The sequence below is a fragment of the Phyllobates terribilis genome, unplaced genomic scaffold (genome assembly GCF_046119375.1).
Source record: "Phyllobates terribilis strain yellow unplaced genomic scaffold, ASM4611937v1 Scaffold_5__5_contigs__length_657084704, whole genome shotgun sequence".
NCBI lineage: Eukaryota > Metazoa > Chordata > Amphibia > Anura > Dendrobatidae > Phyllobates > Phyllobates terribilis.
In genome coordinates, this window is record NW_027362765.1 from 50184893 (window position 1) to 50203854 (window position 18962).

General features: G+C 42.5%; 1 protein-coding gene across 1 annotated transcript in view; it reads left to right on the forward strand.

Moving 5' to 3' along the window:
* The window catches only part of LOC141271934 (uncharacterized), an 81599-nt gene extending 67962 nt beyond the window's left edge, over window positions 1–13637 (forward strand). Inside the window, exon 14 of the mRNA XM_073682184.1 lies at window positions 12237–13637. Within this exon, the coding sequence (XP_073538285.1) occupies window positions 12237–13126 (890 nt within the window). The 3' untranslated portion in view covers window positions 13127–13637. The remainder of the gene's footprint in view (window positions 1–12236) is intronic.
* Window positions 13638–18962: the final 5325 nt, after the last annotated feature.

Genomic DNA, 18962 nt, shown 5'->3' on the forward strand with positions numbered 1-18962 from the left:
TTCTAGCACCTAGTTTGGGCTTGTCCAATTATTCTCTCCTTCTTATAGTTACCTTCCTATCTTCCTTGTTATCCATTCCCATTCCACTAGATTGTAAAATATGTTTATTTGGACTACTAGAGGAGAAAAATATGGAGTTATCATACCAGTATGTTTTTTAGAGAAACTTTATTTCTTGCCAGGAAGTTGATAGCTACGAGATGGATGGGGTAATCCTCACCCAACGTTAAGGGCCTTTGTTGATTTTGTAAACACAGGAATCACATTTGAGGAAACCATGTATCCTAATAGAGAATGCCATCAGAAGCTTGATAAGGTATGGGACATTTGGAACTCATTGGCTCATACTTTCACAATTGAGGTATTATTTATATTACCAGTTAAAGGTTAAATATAGTTTGGAAATGTAGGTGGGACTCTTACAGTGGGCAGAAAAATGTTTTATTGTTAGATCTAAACGCTTTAAATTCTGAGCTTGTATTTGAAGTTTGATGATAGAAGAGTAACTTGTATATTGTTTCTATGCTTCTTCAACATAAATCAGGGTTTAATTGACCTGCTAATATGAAACTATGCAATGTTACGTGTACCTGAGCAACTCCTTTATATAAATCTTTTGAAGAACTGGCATGGCTCATCTTCAGGACTCAATCCTGTAACCTCTGGTTGTCCTCTCAGCTGAACCACAGGCTGTGTTGTCTCTGTCCAACTGCAGATAATGTCTTGTCTTCCTTTTTCTGTGCTTTGCTGTGTTACTTCTTGCATGTGTTTTCACGTTCTTGTTTTTGGTATGTCCTATCACTTCTTGGAAGGGACCATTTATACCCTCCTGGCACATTCAGTCTTTGCTGGCTATATTCCAAGTTAGATGGATGTTTAGAGTCCCAGCTCCCCAGTCAAGAATTATCTTGCTGAGGTTTTCTTTATTGCTTTTCCTGCGGTTTGTTTGTGTGTTCCCGTTCTCCGCACTTTTCCCATTTTGTTACATTCAGGGTCTGGGGGTTTTCACGTATACCAAAGGTCTTTTTGGGTTCCTTCCTTTTTCTCTCATCATTCATGTATGACTGTGTGAGCACGTCTTTAGCTCTGTGTCTCACCTTCTGTCTGTGTGCATAACGTTCTGTTGTGGTTGTTTCTGGTTACAATCTGTGTATAGTTAAGGCTCAGGGACAGCTGATGTTGAGTCAGGGCGCCATTTTGTAATTTTAGGGTGCCAACCTCCACGGTCAGGCTGGGACAAATCAGGGTCAGGTTAGGGATTTGCCTAGTCTGTATATGATGCTGAGTTGTGCAGATTTAACATTTCATCCACTTGTGAGTGTAAGGGCTCAGTCATAACAAGAACAATGTATATTGCTGTATTTTAGTTATCTAAAAAAAGAGGTGAGCGATGGCTGTGAGAAATGTGGTGTGGATGTGTGAGATGACTGTGGGGTGCGTTTAGCTCATTTTCAGCCTATTGTGGTAGTTGAATGGACAAGTGATTGTGAGAAGCGGAGTTCCCCTTTACAATCACATTCAAGTCACAAGTGCAGCAAGTGGGTGATGTTTATGACATTCCAGGTTTTATGATCTGAGAATGCAACATCTACACGTTCTAGCTCAACATATGTTCCCCTTATTATCTCCAGTAATTGTATTATTACATGGGATCTTTATGTTGTCATATTTGCTTTCCATTCAGATCCTTACAATAGTGCATCCTCTCAGTGGAGATCTGTATAAAAAAATGTTCCCGATTGACCCATTAAGGATGGATATGGACAAGGGCAAGATGGCTGCGAGAATATTAAATCTCACTCTAGAGATCCTCTTCCGGCTTACAGGAGAGGTGAGAGATTCTGATGGAGTCACATTACATCATTATCTATGGGAATAACAGATGGACAGAACTAGAGAGGTGAGGACTCTGGAAATGTCTGTAGTGAGATTTATTATTGTGTCTCTCCATAACCAGGATTACACAGTAGTGAAGAAGACCTCTAGTGAATGCTGTCAGGCCCCTGTGTCTGAGGGATGGGGAAGACCCCTGAGCACAATCACGGAGCCTCCACCTCACCCCCTGATACATGAGGACATCAATGACCAGAAGATCCTAGAACTCGCCTACAAGATGATTGAGCTGCTGACTGGAGAGGTGATAAAGCTGGGAATGCTGGGACATTATACAGTAATGCTGTGAAGGGATCGGGGGATGACTGTATCTTTGTATGTGTCAGTTTCATATAAGGTGTCAGGATATCACCATCTATTTCTCCGTGGAGGAGTGGGAGTATTTAGAAGGACACAAAGATCTGTACAAGAACTTCATGATGGAGGTTCCCCAGCCCCTCACATCACCAGGTAATAGATAGGACTAAATACACACTGCCAATAATTATCTGTATGTGAAGAATGAATTCAGTCCCTGTATGTGTTTCCTCCAGTTCTATCCAGTAAGAGGACAACACCAGAGAGATGTCCCCGTCCTCTTCTTCCACAGGACTGTAAACAAGAAAATCCCAGTGTTCCTCAGGATCATCAGGTAGATGGAGAGAAGGTGTCATGAGATCTCCCCTATGATGTGTAGGTGGCTGTGAAGGTCTTGTGCTCAGTCTTGTTTTATCCACCAGTATTATATGTTTTATACTTGTGTAATGAGGACGGTGGAGATGGCAGGATTAGAGATGATCATAGATGTGACTTCTCCATCTGTCTGTGACTTTTACAATATTTGTTTCAGGGTAAAGATGTGACCCATATTAATACTACAGAGACATATGTGAGGGGTAATGAGCGGTGTAAAGAGGAAATTCCTAAAGATAATGACCCAGGTGAGTAGTAACCACTAACTGCTGAGAAGTCACAGATTCTCCTCAGTCACTGGCTGTCACTGCTTTGTCGGCGCTGTAGTCCGACCATATCACAATTAAAGCTCACTATTCTGCCTCTATACCACTGCATGCTCCTCCACCCAAAACTGTCCCTATTAGTTTGAGCGTGTATATAAGAAATTGTTCTGGAGTCATCCATTGTTGAATCTGCAAGACCTGAAAATAAAAATTCCACGTTATTAGTAGAGTAAAGTAAATGTAATAATTTTTAATCTTGGCCAAATGTAAATTTCTGTACAATAACAGCAGAGTTTCCCTTTATCCTGACTATTCAGTTTCTATGAGAAAAGACCCGTCTAACTTCAAAAAGGTTCACGGTAAGCTACAATAAAACACATTACACCTATGCCATGATCTATCTCTAAGCTGTCGAAATGAAGAACCAGGGAATGGTGCTGTCCTTGCCACTGAGTGAGATCAAGGTGCAGGAACTTCAGGTTGCTTGTAAGAAAAAATGTTTTTATTGACACTAATATAAAACAAATAAAAAACTATATACACAGCGCATTTCGGCTGTTTGCAGCCTTCTTCTGGTGTATGGAGAAAATGAATTTGACCCACCTTATATAGCCCTTTCCCAGAATGGGAGAGGGAGGAGATATAAAAAAACTGAGAACAAAGCAGGATGAATCACTCCTCCTCTTCCTCTATTGCATGTATAAAAAAACATATAAATGTTATAAAATAAAGTAAAATAATAAAATAACCGTTTTTGTAAGAGACGTGTAAATCTAATTAACTTCCCATTATCTTTAAAGCTAAAATGTATTACAGAGAAACCAAAAAACGAAAACATGTGCTAGGACCAAATTACTCACACATATAGAAGATAAAAAATAATAATCTTTAGACACAAAAAGATAAAAAATTCATAAAAGGTACATAAAAAAACATTCCAGGATACAGACACAAACATATTGGTGGGTGAGCACGTACTTTGGGAGGCCCTGATCACAAATATATATGAATGAATAAATAAATAGAAGAAGTGACAAATAAATATAGATAAATATAAATATGGAAATTCCACAGGTCACTCCTATACGTATATGTGAAAAATATATAGTGACAAATAATTATGGATGGATGTAAATATATCAATTACACAAGTCACTCATATAAGTAGGGTATACAAACTGCCCATAGCTTTGTATGAAAGGTATCTATGTGCATTGCCACAGGTAACCATACTCACCCACCAACACCCAACGCACGTTTCACAGATGCTTTTCACAGGGCCTCCCATACAGAAAATGTAAAATAGAATAAAAGTGGGAAAAGATACATAAAAAGAGGAGTGTGTATATATTTATTGGTACTTTGCTAGTTAGATGTAGAGCTGTACATGACAAATATTCATATATATGAATATTTGTCATGTACAGTCCTACATCTAACTAGCAAAGCACCAATATATATATATACTGTGTATGCATATATATATATATATATGCATATCTATACAGTACAGACCAAAAGTTTGGACACACCTCATTTAAAGATTTTTCTGTATTTTCTTGACTATGAAAATTCACACTGAAGGCATCAAAACTATGAATTAACACATGTGGAATTATATACTTGTGATGGTGTGGGGGTGCTTTGCTGGTGACACTGTTGGGGATTTATTCAAAATTGAATGCATACTGAACCAGCATGGCTACCACAGCATCTTGCAGCGGCATGCTATTCCATCCGGTTTGCGTTTAGTTGGACCATCATTTATTTTTCAACAGGACAATGACCCAAACACACCTCCAGGCTGTGTAAGGGCTATTTGACCAAGAAGGAGAGTGATGGGGGGCTACGCCAGATGACCTGGCCTCCACAGTCACCAGACCTGAACCCAATCGAGATGGTTTGGGGTGAGCTGGACCGCAGAGTGAAGGCAAAAGGGCCAACAAGTGCTAAGCGTCTCTGGGAACTCCTTCAAGATTGTTGGAAGACCATTTCCGGTGACTACCTCTTTAAGCTCATCAAGAGAATGCCGAGAGTGTGCAAAGCAGTCATCAAAGCAAAAGGTGGCTACTTTGAAGAACCTAGAATATAAGACATATTTTCAGTTGTTTCACACTTTTTTGTTAAGTATATAATTCCACATGTGTTAATTCATAGTTTTGATGCCTTCAGTGTGTATGTACAATTTTCATAGTCATGAAAATACAGAAAAATCTTTAAATGAGAAGGTGTGTCCAAACTTTTGGTCTGTACTGTATATACCTAGCTATTGAGCCCATTCTACGCCCGGGTGGCGAGCATTTTTATTGGTATATGGTCTCCCTTGCTGGTATTTGTGCTGCCCCCATCCTGGTATTTGTGCTCCCCAATCCTGTTCCCCCATCCTGTTATGTGCTGCCCTCATCCCTATCCTGGTATGCATGGCACCCCTCACCCTCAATCCTGGTACGCATGGCACCCATCACCCTCAATCCTGGTACGCATGGCACCCCTCACCCTCAATCCTGGTATGCATGGTACCCCTCATCCCTATCCTGTATATATGGTACCCCTGATCCCTATCCTGGTATGCATGGCCCCTCATCCGAATCCTGATATGCATGGCCCCCCCAGATCCCTATCTTGGTATGCATGGTACCCCTCATCCCCCAGTCCTGGTATGCATGGTACCCCTCATTGCCCAATCCTGGTATGCATGGTACCCCTCAATCCTGGTATGCATGGCACCCCTCTTTCCCCAATCCTGGCATGCATGGCACCCCTCATCCCCAATACTGGTATTCATGGCACCCCACCATCCCCAATCCTGGTATGCATGGCACCCCACCATCCCCAATCCTGGAATGCGTTGCACCCCTCATTTCAAATCTGGTATACATGGCACCCCTCATCCCAATCCTGGTATGCATGGCACCCCATCTCTCATCCTGGTATGCATGGCACCCCTCATCCCAAATTTGATATACATGGCTCCCCTCATCCCAAACCTGGTATGTATGGCACCCCCATCCCCCAATCCTGGTATGCATGGCACCCCCCATCCCCCAATCCTGGTATGTATGGTACCCAATCCCTCATCCTGGTATGCATGACTTTCTCATCCCCAATCCTGGTATGTATGGCCCCCTCATCCCTATCCTGGTATGCATGGCACTCCTTATCCCCCAATCCTGGTATGCATGGTACCCTTCATCCCCCAATCCTGGTATGCATGGTACCTCTCATCCCCCAATCCTGGTATGCATGGTACCCCTCATCCCCCAATCCTGGTATGCGTGGTACCCCTCATCCCCCAATCCTGGTATGTTTGGTCCCCTCACCCCCAATCCTGGTATGCATGGTCCCCTTAACCCCAATCCTGGTATGCATGGTCCCCTCATCCCCCAATCCTGGTATGTGTGGTCCCCTCACCCCCAATCCTGGTATGCGTGGCCCCCCTCATCCTTCAATCCTGGTATGTATGGTACCCCTCATCCCCCAATCCTGGTATATGTGGCCCCCTCAATCCTGGTATGCATGGTCCCCTCTCCCCCCAATCCTGGTATGTATGGTACCCCTCACCCCCCAATCCTGGTATGTTTGGTACCCTCACCCCCAATTCTGGTATGCATCGTCCCCTCACCTCCAATCCTGGTATGCATGGTCCCCTCATCCCCCAATCCTGGTATGTGTGGTCCCCTCACCCCCCAATCCTGGTATGTATGGTACCCCTCATCCCCCAATCCTGGTTTGTATGGTACCCCTCATGCCCCAATCCTGGTATGCATGGTCCCGTACTTTTATATTGATGTGATTAATTTTAGCTTTTAAGATAACGGGAAGTTAATTTAAAATTAAAATTGGAAGTTAACAAAAATTAGTTATTTTATATATAACATTTATATTTTTTATAGCTTTTTTATCGGTCGACCATGACAGCACCACGAGAGAGGGGACCCGCCCACCAAGGACAGGAAACCTACAGGCTTAAAAGGGGGCGGCCCTCCCTCTCGCCTCAGTTTGGTTTCCTGTCCTTGATGGAGGGAACCTATTGCAGGCTCGTGGAAGATCTGGATGGCAACGGCTGTCGAGCAGCGCCCCTATCTGGGATCTGCAGCTCCAGCGTTCTGCCTATGCAAGTGCACCCCTATCTGGGAGAGGCACAGCATGTTTTTGCACCGGATATGCAGGGGAGCTGCGCCCCTATTTGGGGTGGCAGCCCTTTTATCTGCTTCAGCCAGATTGCGCTTTCTGTAGAGGGGGAGCTCCAATTAGTGAAATTTTAGGATTTTTACAGAAGGGCCTCGAGATGGGGTTGGCGACAAGCACCCTTAAAGTCCTAGTCTCGGCCTTAGGTGCTCTATATAACTGTGACTTGGCAGGGAATTACTGGATTTCTCACTTTATCAGAGCTGTGTTGAGATCCAGACCGGTTATCAAAAGCAATTTAGTACCCTGGGATCTAAATTTAGTTCTAAAAGCATTAACCGGTTCACCTTTTGAACCAATAGAGTCGGCATCTCTTAAGTCCATCTCCCTTAAAACAGTGCTTCTAATAGCTCTAACATCAGCTAGAAGGGTTAGTGATATCCAGGCTCTGTCTTCATCCCCACCTTTCTCTCAAATCCTGGACGATAGAATAATTCTTAGAACGAACCCGGCATATCTCCCTAAAGTAGCTTCCCGTTTCCATAGACTCCAGGAAATAATACTTGCCTCGTTCTGTCCTAATCCAAGTAACCAAAAAGAAGCAGAGTTCCATTCCTTAGATGTTAGAAGATGTGTGATTAAGTACCTGTCGGTCACCCAGGCCTTCAGGAAAGATAGTTCCTTATTTATCTCCTTCCAAGGACTGAGGAAGGGGCTTAAGGTTACTAAATCCACCATAGCTAGGTGGATCAGGGAGGCTATTACTCTAGCCTATGTCTCCAGCGGTGCGGAAGCTCCACAGAGGTTGAAGGCTCACTCTACCCGAGCAGTGGCGACCTCGTGGGCGGAGAAAACTGGTATCTCGATGGAAGACATATGTAAGGCTGCTACCTGGTCTTCTCCATCTATCTTCTATAGGCACTATAGACTGGATTTGGGTGTTTCATCCAACCTCACATTTGGGAGAAGAGTGCTCCAGGCTGTGGTCCCTCCCTAGACTTTTTTCATCTCTGCAATTCTCTCGTGGTGCTGTCATGGTCGACCGATAAAGTCATAAGTTACTTACCGGTAACGGGATTTTTCAGAGACCATGACAGCACCCTTATATTCCCTCCCTTCACCATATGGGAGCACTCCTCATCTATTAATTACAACCTTTTCTCACTTAGTGATGTTGTATAAAAATTTTATTTTTATGATTGTTTTGTTATGTCTACTAACCTGGCGGTCCTCTCAATGCTCTGTAATCCAAACTGAGGCTAGAGGGAGGGCCGCCCCCTTTTAAGCCTGTAGGTTTCCTGTCCTTGGTGGGCGGATCCCCTCTCTCGTGGTGCTGTCATGGTCTCCGAAAAATCCCGTTACCGGTAAGTAACTTATGACTTTTATATATAAAAAAAACTGAGAACAAAGCAGGATGAATCACTCCTCCTCTTCCTCTTTTGTATCACCTCCCTCTCCCACTCTGGAAAAGGGCTGTATAAGAAGGGTCAAATTCATTTTCTCCATACACCTGAAGAAGGCGGCAAACAGCCGAAACATGTTGTGTGTATAGTTTATACAATCTTTTTTTTATTTACGAACAACCTGAAGTTCCTGCACCTTGATCTCACTCGGTGGCAAAGTCCGTGCCATTCCTTGGTTCTCCATTTAGGCATCCACACTGTGGGATACTACTGTATCAGGCTTCAATCCCACCTCACCAACCAGGTCGGCCACAGTCTTTCGCAAATTCATCCATTCTTCAAGCGGGAGTTGTGTCTCTGTTTGCACAATAGCATCAGGTGAGAAATTTCCTAAAGATACTCACTCTGGGGAGCACTAATACTTTTCCTATCTTTCTAGTCAGGACTTGTAGTAGCTTCAATGGTCCATCATCATTTCTTAAAGAAACTCATCAAACAGAAAATATTGTCCCCTACAATAGTTTAGATTGTCAAGTACTATCTTGTCACTTACTCTAATTTAGGGGTGCACAACATTTTTTGCTTCATGGGCCACATTGCCATTCTGAACCTATCCCAAGGGGACAAAAAAAATGTAATGGGTTACTTACATGGATACATCACTAGAACCACCATCAGTACAGTAATACATCACCAGAACCAAGTTCTGCTCCAAAACACACGCTAACTTAAACTGAGTTTTTGCAGTAGAAACTTTTGAGGATTTTTAAATTTTAACATAGCCATGAAGCACATTATGGATTGCTACATATGTACAAGATCAGAGCTACCATCAGCACATGTATGAGGGCCAGATCCACCGTAAGTATATGAACGCAGTTCCAGAACCACCGTCAGTACATGTATGCAGCACCAAGATTAGTACTATGATCAATTGTAATGTCAGGCCAGTCCCATATATAATTATATTGCTTGAACCTACAATTCCCAGTATGTCCTTAACAATAAATATGCTGGGAGTTGTTGTTACCAGCCATCATCAGACTACGGACCATATAGGAGCCACAGTACTGATGAGACATAGGCAGGATCACAAATGATCATTTACATCTAGGTACCTTATAGGTGACATCTTCTCTGATTCAAATATTCCCATCCCTTTTGTTTCCATGTAGTACAGACGCCACACGCAGAGCTCGTCTGCAGAATTCCTTTTTCTCCGTGTGCAGCAGCACTTCTTGACACGGTGCCCTTAGGAATAAAAGTAACATTATACTGACCCATAAATATAAATATCTCCCATGTTGCGCCCCTGAATATATATCTGCCCCCACTGTGCTTCCTGCAAAAAATATATCCCCCCTCACTGACCCTCTCCATAATGATCTCCCCTCACTGTCCCTCTCCATAATGCCCTAATTCCCCTCTCAACAATATACCCCACTTCCACACTGCCTGTCTCCATAATATCTCCCACAAACTGATCCTCTTCATATTATCTCCCCCACACTGCCCCTCCGCATATTATCTCCTCTTCACTTCCCTTCTCCATAATATCCCCACACACAGCCCCTCTTCATAATGTTTCCTCACATTGTTGCTTTTCATAATGTCCCCACAAACTGCACTTTTCCATTATATTTCCACTCACTGCCTCTCTGCATAAAGTCCCCCCTCAAAGTACACTATACTATGCCCCTTTCACAACCCCCCTTAATTGCTCCATAATGCCCTTTGGAAAGTAACACAAAACAAACACATTTTATCTTTGGCTCCTCCTGGAACGCTTACTGGTGCCCGCTGCATCCTTGCCACCTCTTTGGGCCAGCTCCACCAGCACAGTGTGATTAAGTCAGTAGTGTGCTGACCTTGTCACGCCAATGCATGATTGGGTGGGGGCTGACAGGCTCTGCAGTGCTTCTGTCCATGGTGCCACAGTGTTCAAAAGTATTCACATCTTAAGGACGCGAATACATTTGAATATAGAAAGAAGGGAGCGCCGTCTCCCGGTCAGCTCCGCGGTCCGCACAACATCCTTTGGCGTGCTATATGCGGCCCAGAGGCCGTCTGTTGTGCAGTCCTGCTCTAATTTCTCTAGAGATGTCAGTTTTTGTCTAGAGTAGTTATTGAACAAGATACTCTCAGTTAATAGTTTTCTGCCATCGCCAGTTTTTTGCCCCATGTTTCTAATCTGACATGTGTCCCTTTATGTAGTAAATAACTTTAAAATGCTTAACCTGATCCAATGAATTCTAATATGTTTTTTTTTCCATGACACATTGTACTTTTAGTTAGTGGTAATTTTAGGTTAATTTGTTTTCAGTTTCTTTATGAAAAAATCAGAAATTTGCCGAAAAGTTTAACCATTGATTTTGTATGCCCTAAAAACAAATAGTGATACCACACAAAACATCTAAGAGCTCTTTTACACGTCCTGATATTTCCGTTACTTGAAAAACCAGTACTGGAGATATCAGTGTCCGTGTGACCTTGTTTGGCATACGTGTGGCGACTGTGTGCCGCATCCGTATCACACTTACCAGCGCCAGGGAAATAGTGGTACAGTTCACGCTGTTCCCAGGCGCCAGGTGCTGGAGGCAAGTCTCATCATTGTCCCTTGCTGAGATCATCGTGTGCAGGAGGCAATGTTGAGAGTTGTGTTCAGCCCCCGCTGTCTACAACAAGTGTAAATTAAGAATAAAATTAAAAAAAACAATGTCCCTCACTTGTCCGAAGTTGAAAGGATCCATAGTGTCCCATGCCGTAATCCATCTGTGCGACATTTGCTCATCACCATGAGCGGTGGCTTGAGTCAACCACTCATGCTGAAGAGCAAAGGAGAATGATTCAATGCAGCGAAAGTGGGCCCTGTACTGTGGTGACCTCAATCCACCGCTCATTGTGATGAGCAAATGTTGCGTAGATGGATTACGGCACGGGACACTATGGATTCTTTCAACTTCGGATAAGTGAGGTATATTTATTTTTTCCATTTTTTTCTTAATTTTACACTTGTTGTAAACAGCAGGGGCTGAATACAGCTCTCAACATTGTCCCCACCTCTCGCTGATCTCCGCACAAGCATGGGACAATGATGAGACTTACCTCCAGCACCCGGCGCCTGGGAATAGGGCGAACTGTACCGCTGTTTCCCAGGCACCGTTACTTGTCACACTGATGACATACAACAAAGTGGTTTCTTCCTGCTATAGCAATGCTAAAAATGTAGACTGTAACAGTATTTGGGCACACAGTAGGACTCCGCAGCGAGGACAATATATATGGCTTTGGGAGCACAGATTTTGCTGTATCGGTTCATGGAAGCGATGCTGCTTTTCAAGGTCTACTTGCTTTTCAACGTCTACTGTTATCTGTTTTTGTGTTGGTAAATAATTGAATTTTACTACATAACTTGCAATTTATTTGGGTAAGTTAGAAATTTTATAAAAATATAATTCAACATAATTTATTCAAAAATAATCTTTATTCTTGGCAGGTGACTGCACCAAGAGATCAGACAGACGAGTGACAGCTTCAATTTTAAAATCAGATGACCTTGATATCACTCAAGATGTAACTGATGTTTATGCTACTATTCCAGGAATACAGTCATCCTTTCATAGCAAAGATTTATCATATTATCCTTTTAAACAGGTCCTATCTTCTGATTCATCACAGACTATTAAGAAAAATAAAAGTCAGAAAAGAGGTGTTAAAAATCTAGCTTCTCTAACTGCAAACAAGCCATTTAACCCGAAATTAGAGCTCGTTAGACAAATAAGAGTTCACGCAAGGAAGAAGCTATATTCATGTTTAGAATGTAGGAAATGTTTTGCAAGTAAGTCAAAACTTGTTGAGCATCAGAGAACTAAAGCAGAAGATATGCTATATTCATGTTCAGAATGTGGGAAACATTTTAACAAGAAATCAAATCTTATTAAGCATCAGAGAACTCACACAGGGAAGAAGCCATTTTCATGTTCAGAATGTGGGAAATGTTTTCCAGATAAATTTTATCTTGTTACACATCAGAGAATTCACACAGGGGAGAAGCCTTTTTCATGTTCAGAATGTGGGAAATGTTTTGCAGATAAATCATATCTTGTTAAACATCAGAAAATTCACACAGGGAAGAAGCTATTTTCATGTTTAGAATGTGGGAAATGTTTTGCAAATAAATCATATCTTGTTACACATCAAAGAACTCACACAGGGGAAAAGCCATTTTCTTGTTCCGAATGTGGTAATTATTTTGCAGATAAATCATATCTTGCTACACATCAGAGAACTCACACAGGGGAGAAGTCATATTCATGTTCAGAATGTATGAAATGTTTTTCAAATAAATCAAGTCTTGTTACTCATCAGAGAACTCACACAGGGGAGAGGCCATTTTCATGTTCAGAATGTGGGAAATGTTTTGCAGATAAATCAACTCTTATTAAACATCAGAGAACTCACACAGGGGAGACACCATTTTCCTGTTCAGAATGTGGAAAATATTTTTCAAATAAATCAAGTCTTGTTAAACATCAGAGAACTCACACAGGAGAGAAGCCATTTCCATGTTCAGAATGTGGGAAACGTTTTAACCAGAAATCACATCTCGTTACACATCAAAGAACTCACACAGGAGAAAAGCCATTTTTATGTTCAGAATGCGAGAAATATTTTACCAACAAAAGGAGTCTTATCAAACATCAAATATCTCACAAAAGGGAGAAGCCATTCTCATACCTAGAAGGTGGGAAATGTTTTACTTGAAAATTATATTTTGTTGACCGCAAAGGAAAACTCACACAGGTGTAAACCATATATTTTTGACAAACTGTACAAGAAAACATAACAGAAAGTCAAAGTAACGACCAAAAAGTAAACGACAAACTAAGTTAGAACTTACATTTGAATTAAAACATATGAAGTTATTAATATACATCTGTTATCTAAAAATAAAATTAAATGCAATATTGCTTTGAGTATTTCAGTTACATTTTTATATATTGACAAGCGTATTGCAACAGCTCCCCTTACACCTCCTAAAAATACCCAATATTTCCTCCTCCCTCTTCTTCCTAACTCCCAATCTCAGCGATCTGCCATTCATCAGTCTCTTTCAAACCAAAATCTCTGTGTGTGAACAAAATCTTTACCTTTTCTATACTGCAATAATAAACATGTTCATATTGAAAATTACTATTTGCATGTACGATCCATTCCTTCTTTGTTGGAACATCTGGTGTTATCCATTTTAATTAAAATAAAATGTCTCCCTCTCCCCAATCTAAATTTGCATTACTGGGGTAAGATTATCTATTCAGAGACCTCATGTACGAAAATATTAGGGCTACAGCAACATATTTATATAGAAGAATAGCGCTATCCCCATAGTTCTTTATACAATGATATGTAGATCAGACAAGGTCCTCGTATTTAGGCAGTTTCTATTTTACTCAAACGCTCTATATATCAATAAGATCAGTGAGTCTCATTATGCTGAGTAGAGAAGCTCCAGGGACAAAGACCCCGTCTCGCACTAACACTTTGGAGGCCAGGCCTGAAGTATCCAGCCACAGTGCCCGGATTCTCTCATTTTTACCTCTGTTGTTTCTTTTAGAATAAATCACTTTCTCATACAGCCCTGTAGTAATGACTTTGTTAATCACGTTTTGTAGGAGGGTTCACTTGAATCCATCTATATGTTCTCAATTTACACGCAAGAAACAATAAATGTCCTACCACAGATTTACAATGTGTGTTCAGTGTCAGTTCTTCTCCATACCCTAATAAAAAAATACCTTGGTGTCTTCTAATTATGATTACACAATTGTAATAACGCTAAAAAAAGTATTATTATTTATTATTATTATAGCGCCACTTATTCCATGGCGCTTTACATGTGAAAAGGGGTATACATAATAGGAACAAGTACAATAATCTTAAACAATAGAAGTCGCTGACTGGTACAGGAGGAGAGAGGACCCTGCCCGCGAGGGCTCACAGTCTACAAGGGATGGGTGAGGATACAGTAAGTGAAGGTAGAGCTGTTCGTGCAGCGGTATGGTGAAACTAGGGTTGCTTGAGGTTGGAGAATCTGTAAAAAGAGGGAATTGTCCACTGTGTCAAAAGCAGATGACAGGTCCAGTAGGAGAAGGACAGAGTACTGTCGCCTGGATTTGGCGGTTAGGTCATTGGTGACTTTAGTCAGGGCAGTTTCAGTTGAATTATATGGTTGGAAGCAAGTTTGTAAGTGGTCAAAGGGAGCAGGAGGAGAGGTGGGAGGACAGTTCAAGATGGACATGTTCCAGTAGTTTTGAGGCATAGGGGAGAAGTGATATGGGGCGATAGCTAGACACAGAGGATGGGTGTGTTTGAAGCATGAGGGGAAAACAGTTGTTAGTGATAGGTTGAAGAGATGGGTAAGGGTTGGGATGAAGACTGTGGTGAGGTTTGTGATTATGTGGGACGGGATCGGGTCAAGTGCACAGGTGGTGAGATGTGATCTTGAGAGTAGAGAGGAAAGTTGATCTTCTGTAATGGTGGAGAAGCTGGGTTTGGAGTAGGAGGGGTGAGTAGTTATGAGGAGGGACTGTTGCGGCTGTAGGCCAAAGATTTCTCTGATGTTATCGATCATCTGCTTAAAAATGAGGCAAAGTCTCCAGCTGAGATGAGAGGAGAGGGAGGAGGAGAGAATTGAAAGTGTTGAATAGGTGTTTAGGATTGTGAGACAGGGAGGGTATATTACATGAGAAATAGGTGTGTTTTGCGTCCTCTGTCTTCGCTGCATTCCTTGAAGGCGCCATAATGAATGGATGTCCACACAGTGGTCTTCAGGATAGGCCAGCATGAGGGACATGAGAGCAGCACCTCTAGTTCATGCTATCCATTAGCTGCAAAGCACAAGGAGAACATTCACAGTATAGCTGTATCACTGAACTGAAGAGTCTATATATCTTATATCTAATTTGTTTCAGAGTGTAAAAAAAACGACATGGCAGATCACAACGTGCTGCACCTGTAAGCGGTGGATATTTCACTTGGTAGTCCTACAGAGGTAGAGATTCAGTCAGATACTCAGCAGGAGCGGCTGTGAAGTCCACACCATTGTGGTTGCCTATTGTCACTTAGTCTCAGTGGTAAATATGCACAATACTTTATATATTAAACTGACTTTGAAGTGAAATGCAGAGACCTGTATTGATAGGTAGCAATCTCAGGGTAAACAACTGCCTGCAATTACTACTGTGACAGAGCTTGTGCCCTGCACTCTGCCTGTACTGCAGCTTATGTAGATCAGAGCTGAAATAGTTAAAGCAATGTTAACTCTTTAACCCTGCTGTTCTGTTCGGTCTACTATACACTTATAATGTTCCGGTCATTTTTGACCGGACCTATTAAAGTCTTGATTTTTAGCTAATTTAAGTGTTTTATTTGAATACCTGTTGCATTATTATACTGTATGTGAAGATGGTTGTTCATAAACAAATGAAAAATGAAATCAAAAACGTAATTTTTATTTTGTATCAAAAAAATGTTACATGGCCTAATTGGAATATTCATGCATATTGCACATTTGCACATAAAAAATATACTTTATATAACTGTAAACTATAACTAATAACATCAAACTGTATGTAAATATATTTTAAAAAAAATAAATAAAGTTCAGTTTTTTCTATATAAAATGGTAAATAAGGTTCACGGTGCTAAATTTACTGTTTGCATTCGTCACAAGTATAATTTACACGTCTTTTTCATAAGTACGTTTCACAACTTCAACATATCACATTTGTTTTGTGATTACTTGATGTTGGACAGAAGGCGCATCGTTTCCGTTTTAGGCTGGTTGCGTTGCTGGTGGAGGCCGGGGGTATCGTAGCAGTGCCGGTGGAGGCCGTGGGTATCGTAGCAGTGCCGGTGGAAGCTGGTTCACTTTCTTTAGCATGCTGTTGGATCCTGTGGACAATGGCTGCCGCTCCATCATCTCTGGGTGTTACTTTTCTTTCTTCGATATATGGGCTAACCAGTGATTCTCCCAACTCCTCTATAAAAATTCTTCTTTTATATAGTTTATTTTTGTTCCAATTTGGGTGCATTTCACGCCATAACACGAATGCATTGTGTAACGGGTCTGGGAGGCGGAACCTCTGAGCTACTATACAAGGGGGCGGTCCTTGTAAGGGAGCGGGTGGCAATCAGGGATGACGGGCAGGCAGTCACAGCAGGTGACCGGGACAGTCTCTGAGTGGACGGGCTGGAGGTCACGGAAAGTGACCGGGGCAGTCTCTGGATAAACGGGCAGGGAGTTACGGCAAGTGACCGGGGCAGTCTCTGGATGAACGGGCAGGGAGTTACGGCAAGTGACCGGGGCAGTCTCTGGGTAAAGGGTAGGTACGACCTGTGATGGCAGAGCCTCCGGGTAGGCTAGCAGGCAGATGGTAGATGTGTGCTCCCAGGTGAGCAAGCGAGAGTCTCTGGAATGGTAGGTGGTCACAGCATGTGACGGCGAAGCCTCCAGGTAGGCTAGCAGGCAGGTAACAGGTGGGCGCTCCCAGGTGAGCGGGCAGGAGTCTCTGGAAAGGCAGATGGTCACAGCACGTGACGGCGGAGCCTCCAGGTAGGCTAGCAGGCAGGTAACAGGTGTGCGCTCCCAGGTGAGCGGGCAGGAGTCTCTGGAAAGGCAGATGGTCACAGCACGTGACGGCGGAGCCTCCAGGTAGGCTAGCAGGCAGGTAACAGGTGTGCGCTCCCAGGTGAGCGGGCAAGCTGGTCCATAGACAGACTGACAGGAGTTGGAAGGCAGACCGTCGGACCTCAGGCTAGCAGGCAGGTGACTGGATATCAGGCAGGACAAAGGCAGCAAGCTGGCAGGAATCTGGCAGGTAACTGGCAACAGGACCTGAGGGCTGAAGCACAGGTGAGACACAGGTGCAAACAACATTGCTCGGGCACCTCCATTTTGGAGGAGGTGCCCTTTATATGGGAGGTCCTCCGGCAATTGGCCGGGGACTCCTTAGGACGGCGCGCGCGGTCCCTTTAAGAGAGGGGGAGCGCGCGCGCGCGCGCCCTAAGCACACTGCCGGGGAAGGAGCGCGCGCCGGAAGCAGCGGGGAGAGCAGCGCTGGAGGACGCCGCGCCAGGAGCGGGGAGGTGAGAGGGACGGCGTCTCTGCCTAGAACGGGGCAGAGACGTCGATGCTACACATTGTATGCCGACACATCAAGAATGTTGTAAAAACAACCATTGGCCACCGATTTGTTTTGCATGTACAGGTGTAAGTGCCTATGAGTTGATCTAGAGTATCAGTTGCCCCTTTTGTGGCATTATAATGTATCATGTCCGGCTTTCTGTCATCTCGATTACTGATTGCACTATCATGGTGCATTGTGCTCATCAGAATGACCTGTTTGTGTTTTTTGGGAACGTAAGAAACTACTGTTGTATCCTTAGTAAAATAAATCATAGAATTATAAACGTCTCTCTTACTGAGGATACATTGCGGCAGTTCTGGCTTATTTTTTTAGTGCACAGTAATAGAACCAGCTAACACAAGGAAAATAAGAAAATCTTTTCATTTACAATGTGAAATGTTGACAACTGACTTGAACTATTTCTATATGAACTATGAAATAAGATACAGAGAAAAAATTTTGCACATAACTATACTGGAAGCGAATCCATCTGCTGCATCGTAATTTGAAAACGTATGTATGTGTAAATCTGCACGGACCAAAAAGACCTAGATAAATTGATAAATTGTAGTAGATGCAATATATGGTCCAAAATGAGATTATAACTCCTTTATTTTACTCAAAAAATGTCTGGAGATTAGTATAAAAGGCTATCGGTCATTTTTGACCGAACAGTACAAGTGTAAAAAAAAAAAAAAAAAAATGTGGAGCAAATAGTAAACAAAAAAAAAAAATACCCATAGTAAGAATCCCTCAAATGAGGAAAAGTCAATTAACCACAAGTTTCAGAACCGCATAATGAATATTTAAAAAAATATCAAATTTCAAATTCGGTCATTTTTGACCGAACAGAACAGCAGGGTTAATTCTTTACAATTTTATCTAATCTTAAACTGACTTTGATGTTAATTGCAGAGACCCATATTCTTCCAGTAGATGGCACTAGAGTTCAAGTCTCCTTCCTCGGAAGGGGCAATTTGCAATTTGAAATTTGTAATTTCCCAGAGGAACATTGGATTGCATATAAGTCTCCTTGCACTGTTCACATGAACTCTCCTTAGCATTCTGCACACAAAGAGACAGTACACCTTAGACCTTGGTCAGTGACCTCACATACAGCCAAATCAGACCTTTTGCTTTGTACTGATGATGTGCAAACACCCCGAAATATGTGTCTACAAAAAGGGAATTGTACCTACCAGCAATTTGGTTTCCAGGAGTCCCTCAGGACAGCACACCAGTCAGTAGTCCTTCTTTGACCTATGATGGGACAGGATCACAGAGAGGTTAAAAGGCCCTTCCCACCTCCACCCTGCAGTGTTTTTCAAAATACCACAAAAGATGGATGCAAATGGTCTCTACGAGCCACTAGAAACTCATATGTAAGATAAGCATTTTAACTGACCCATCTT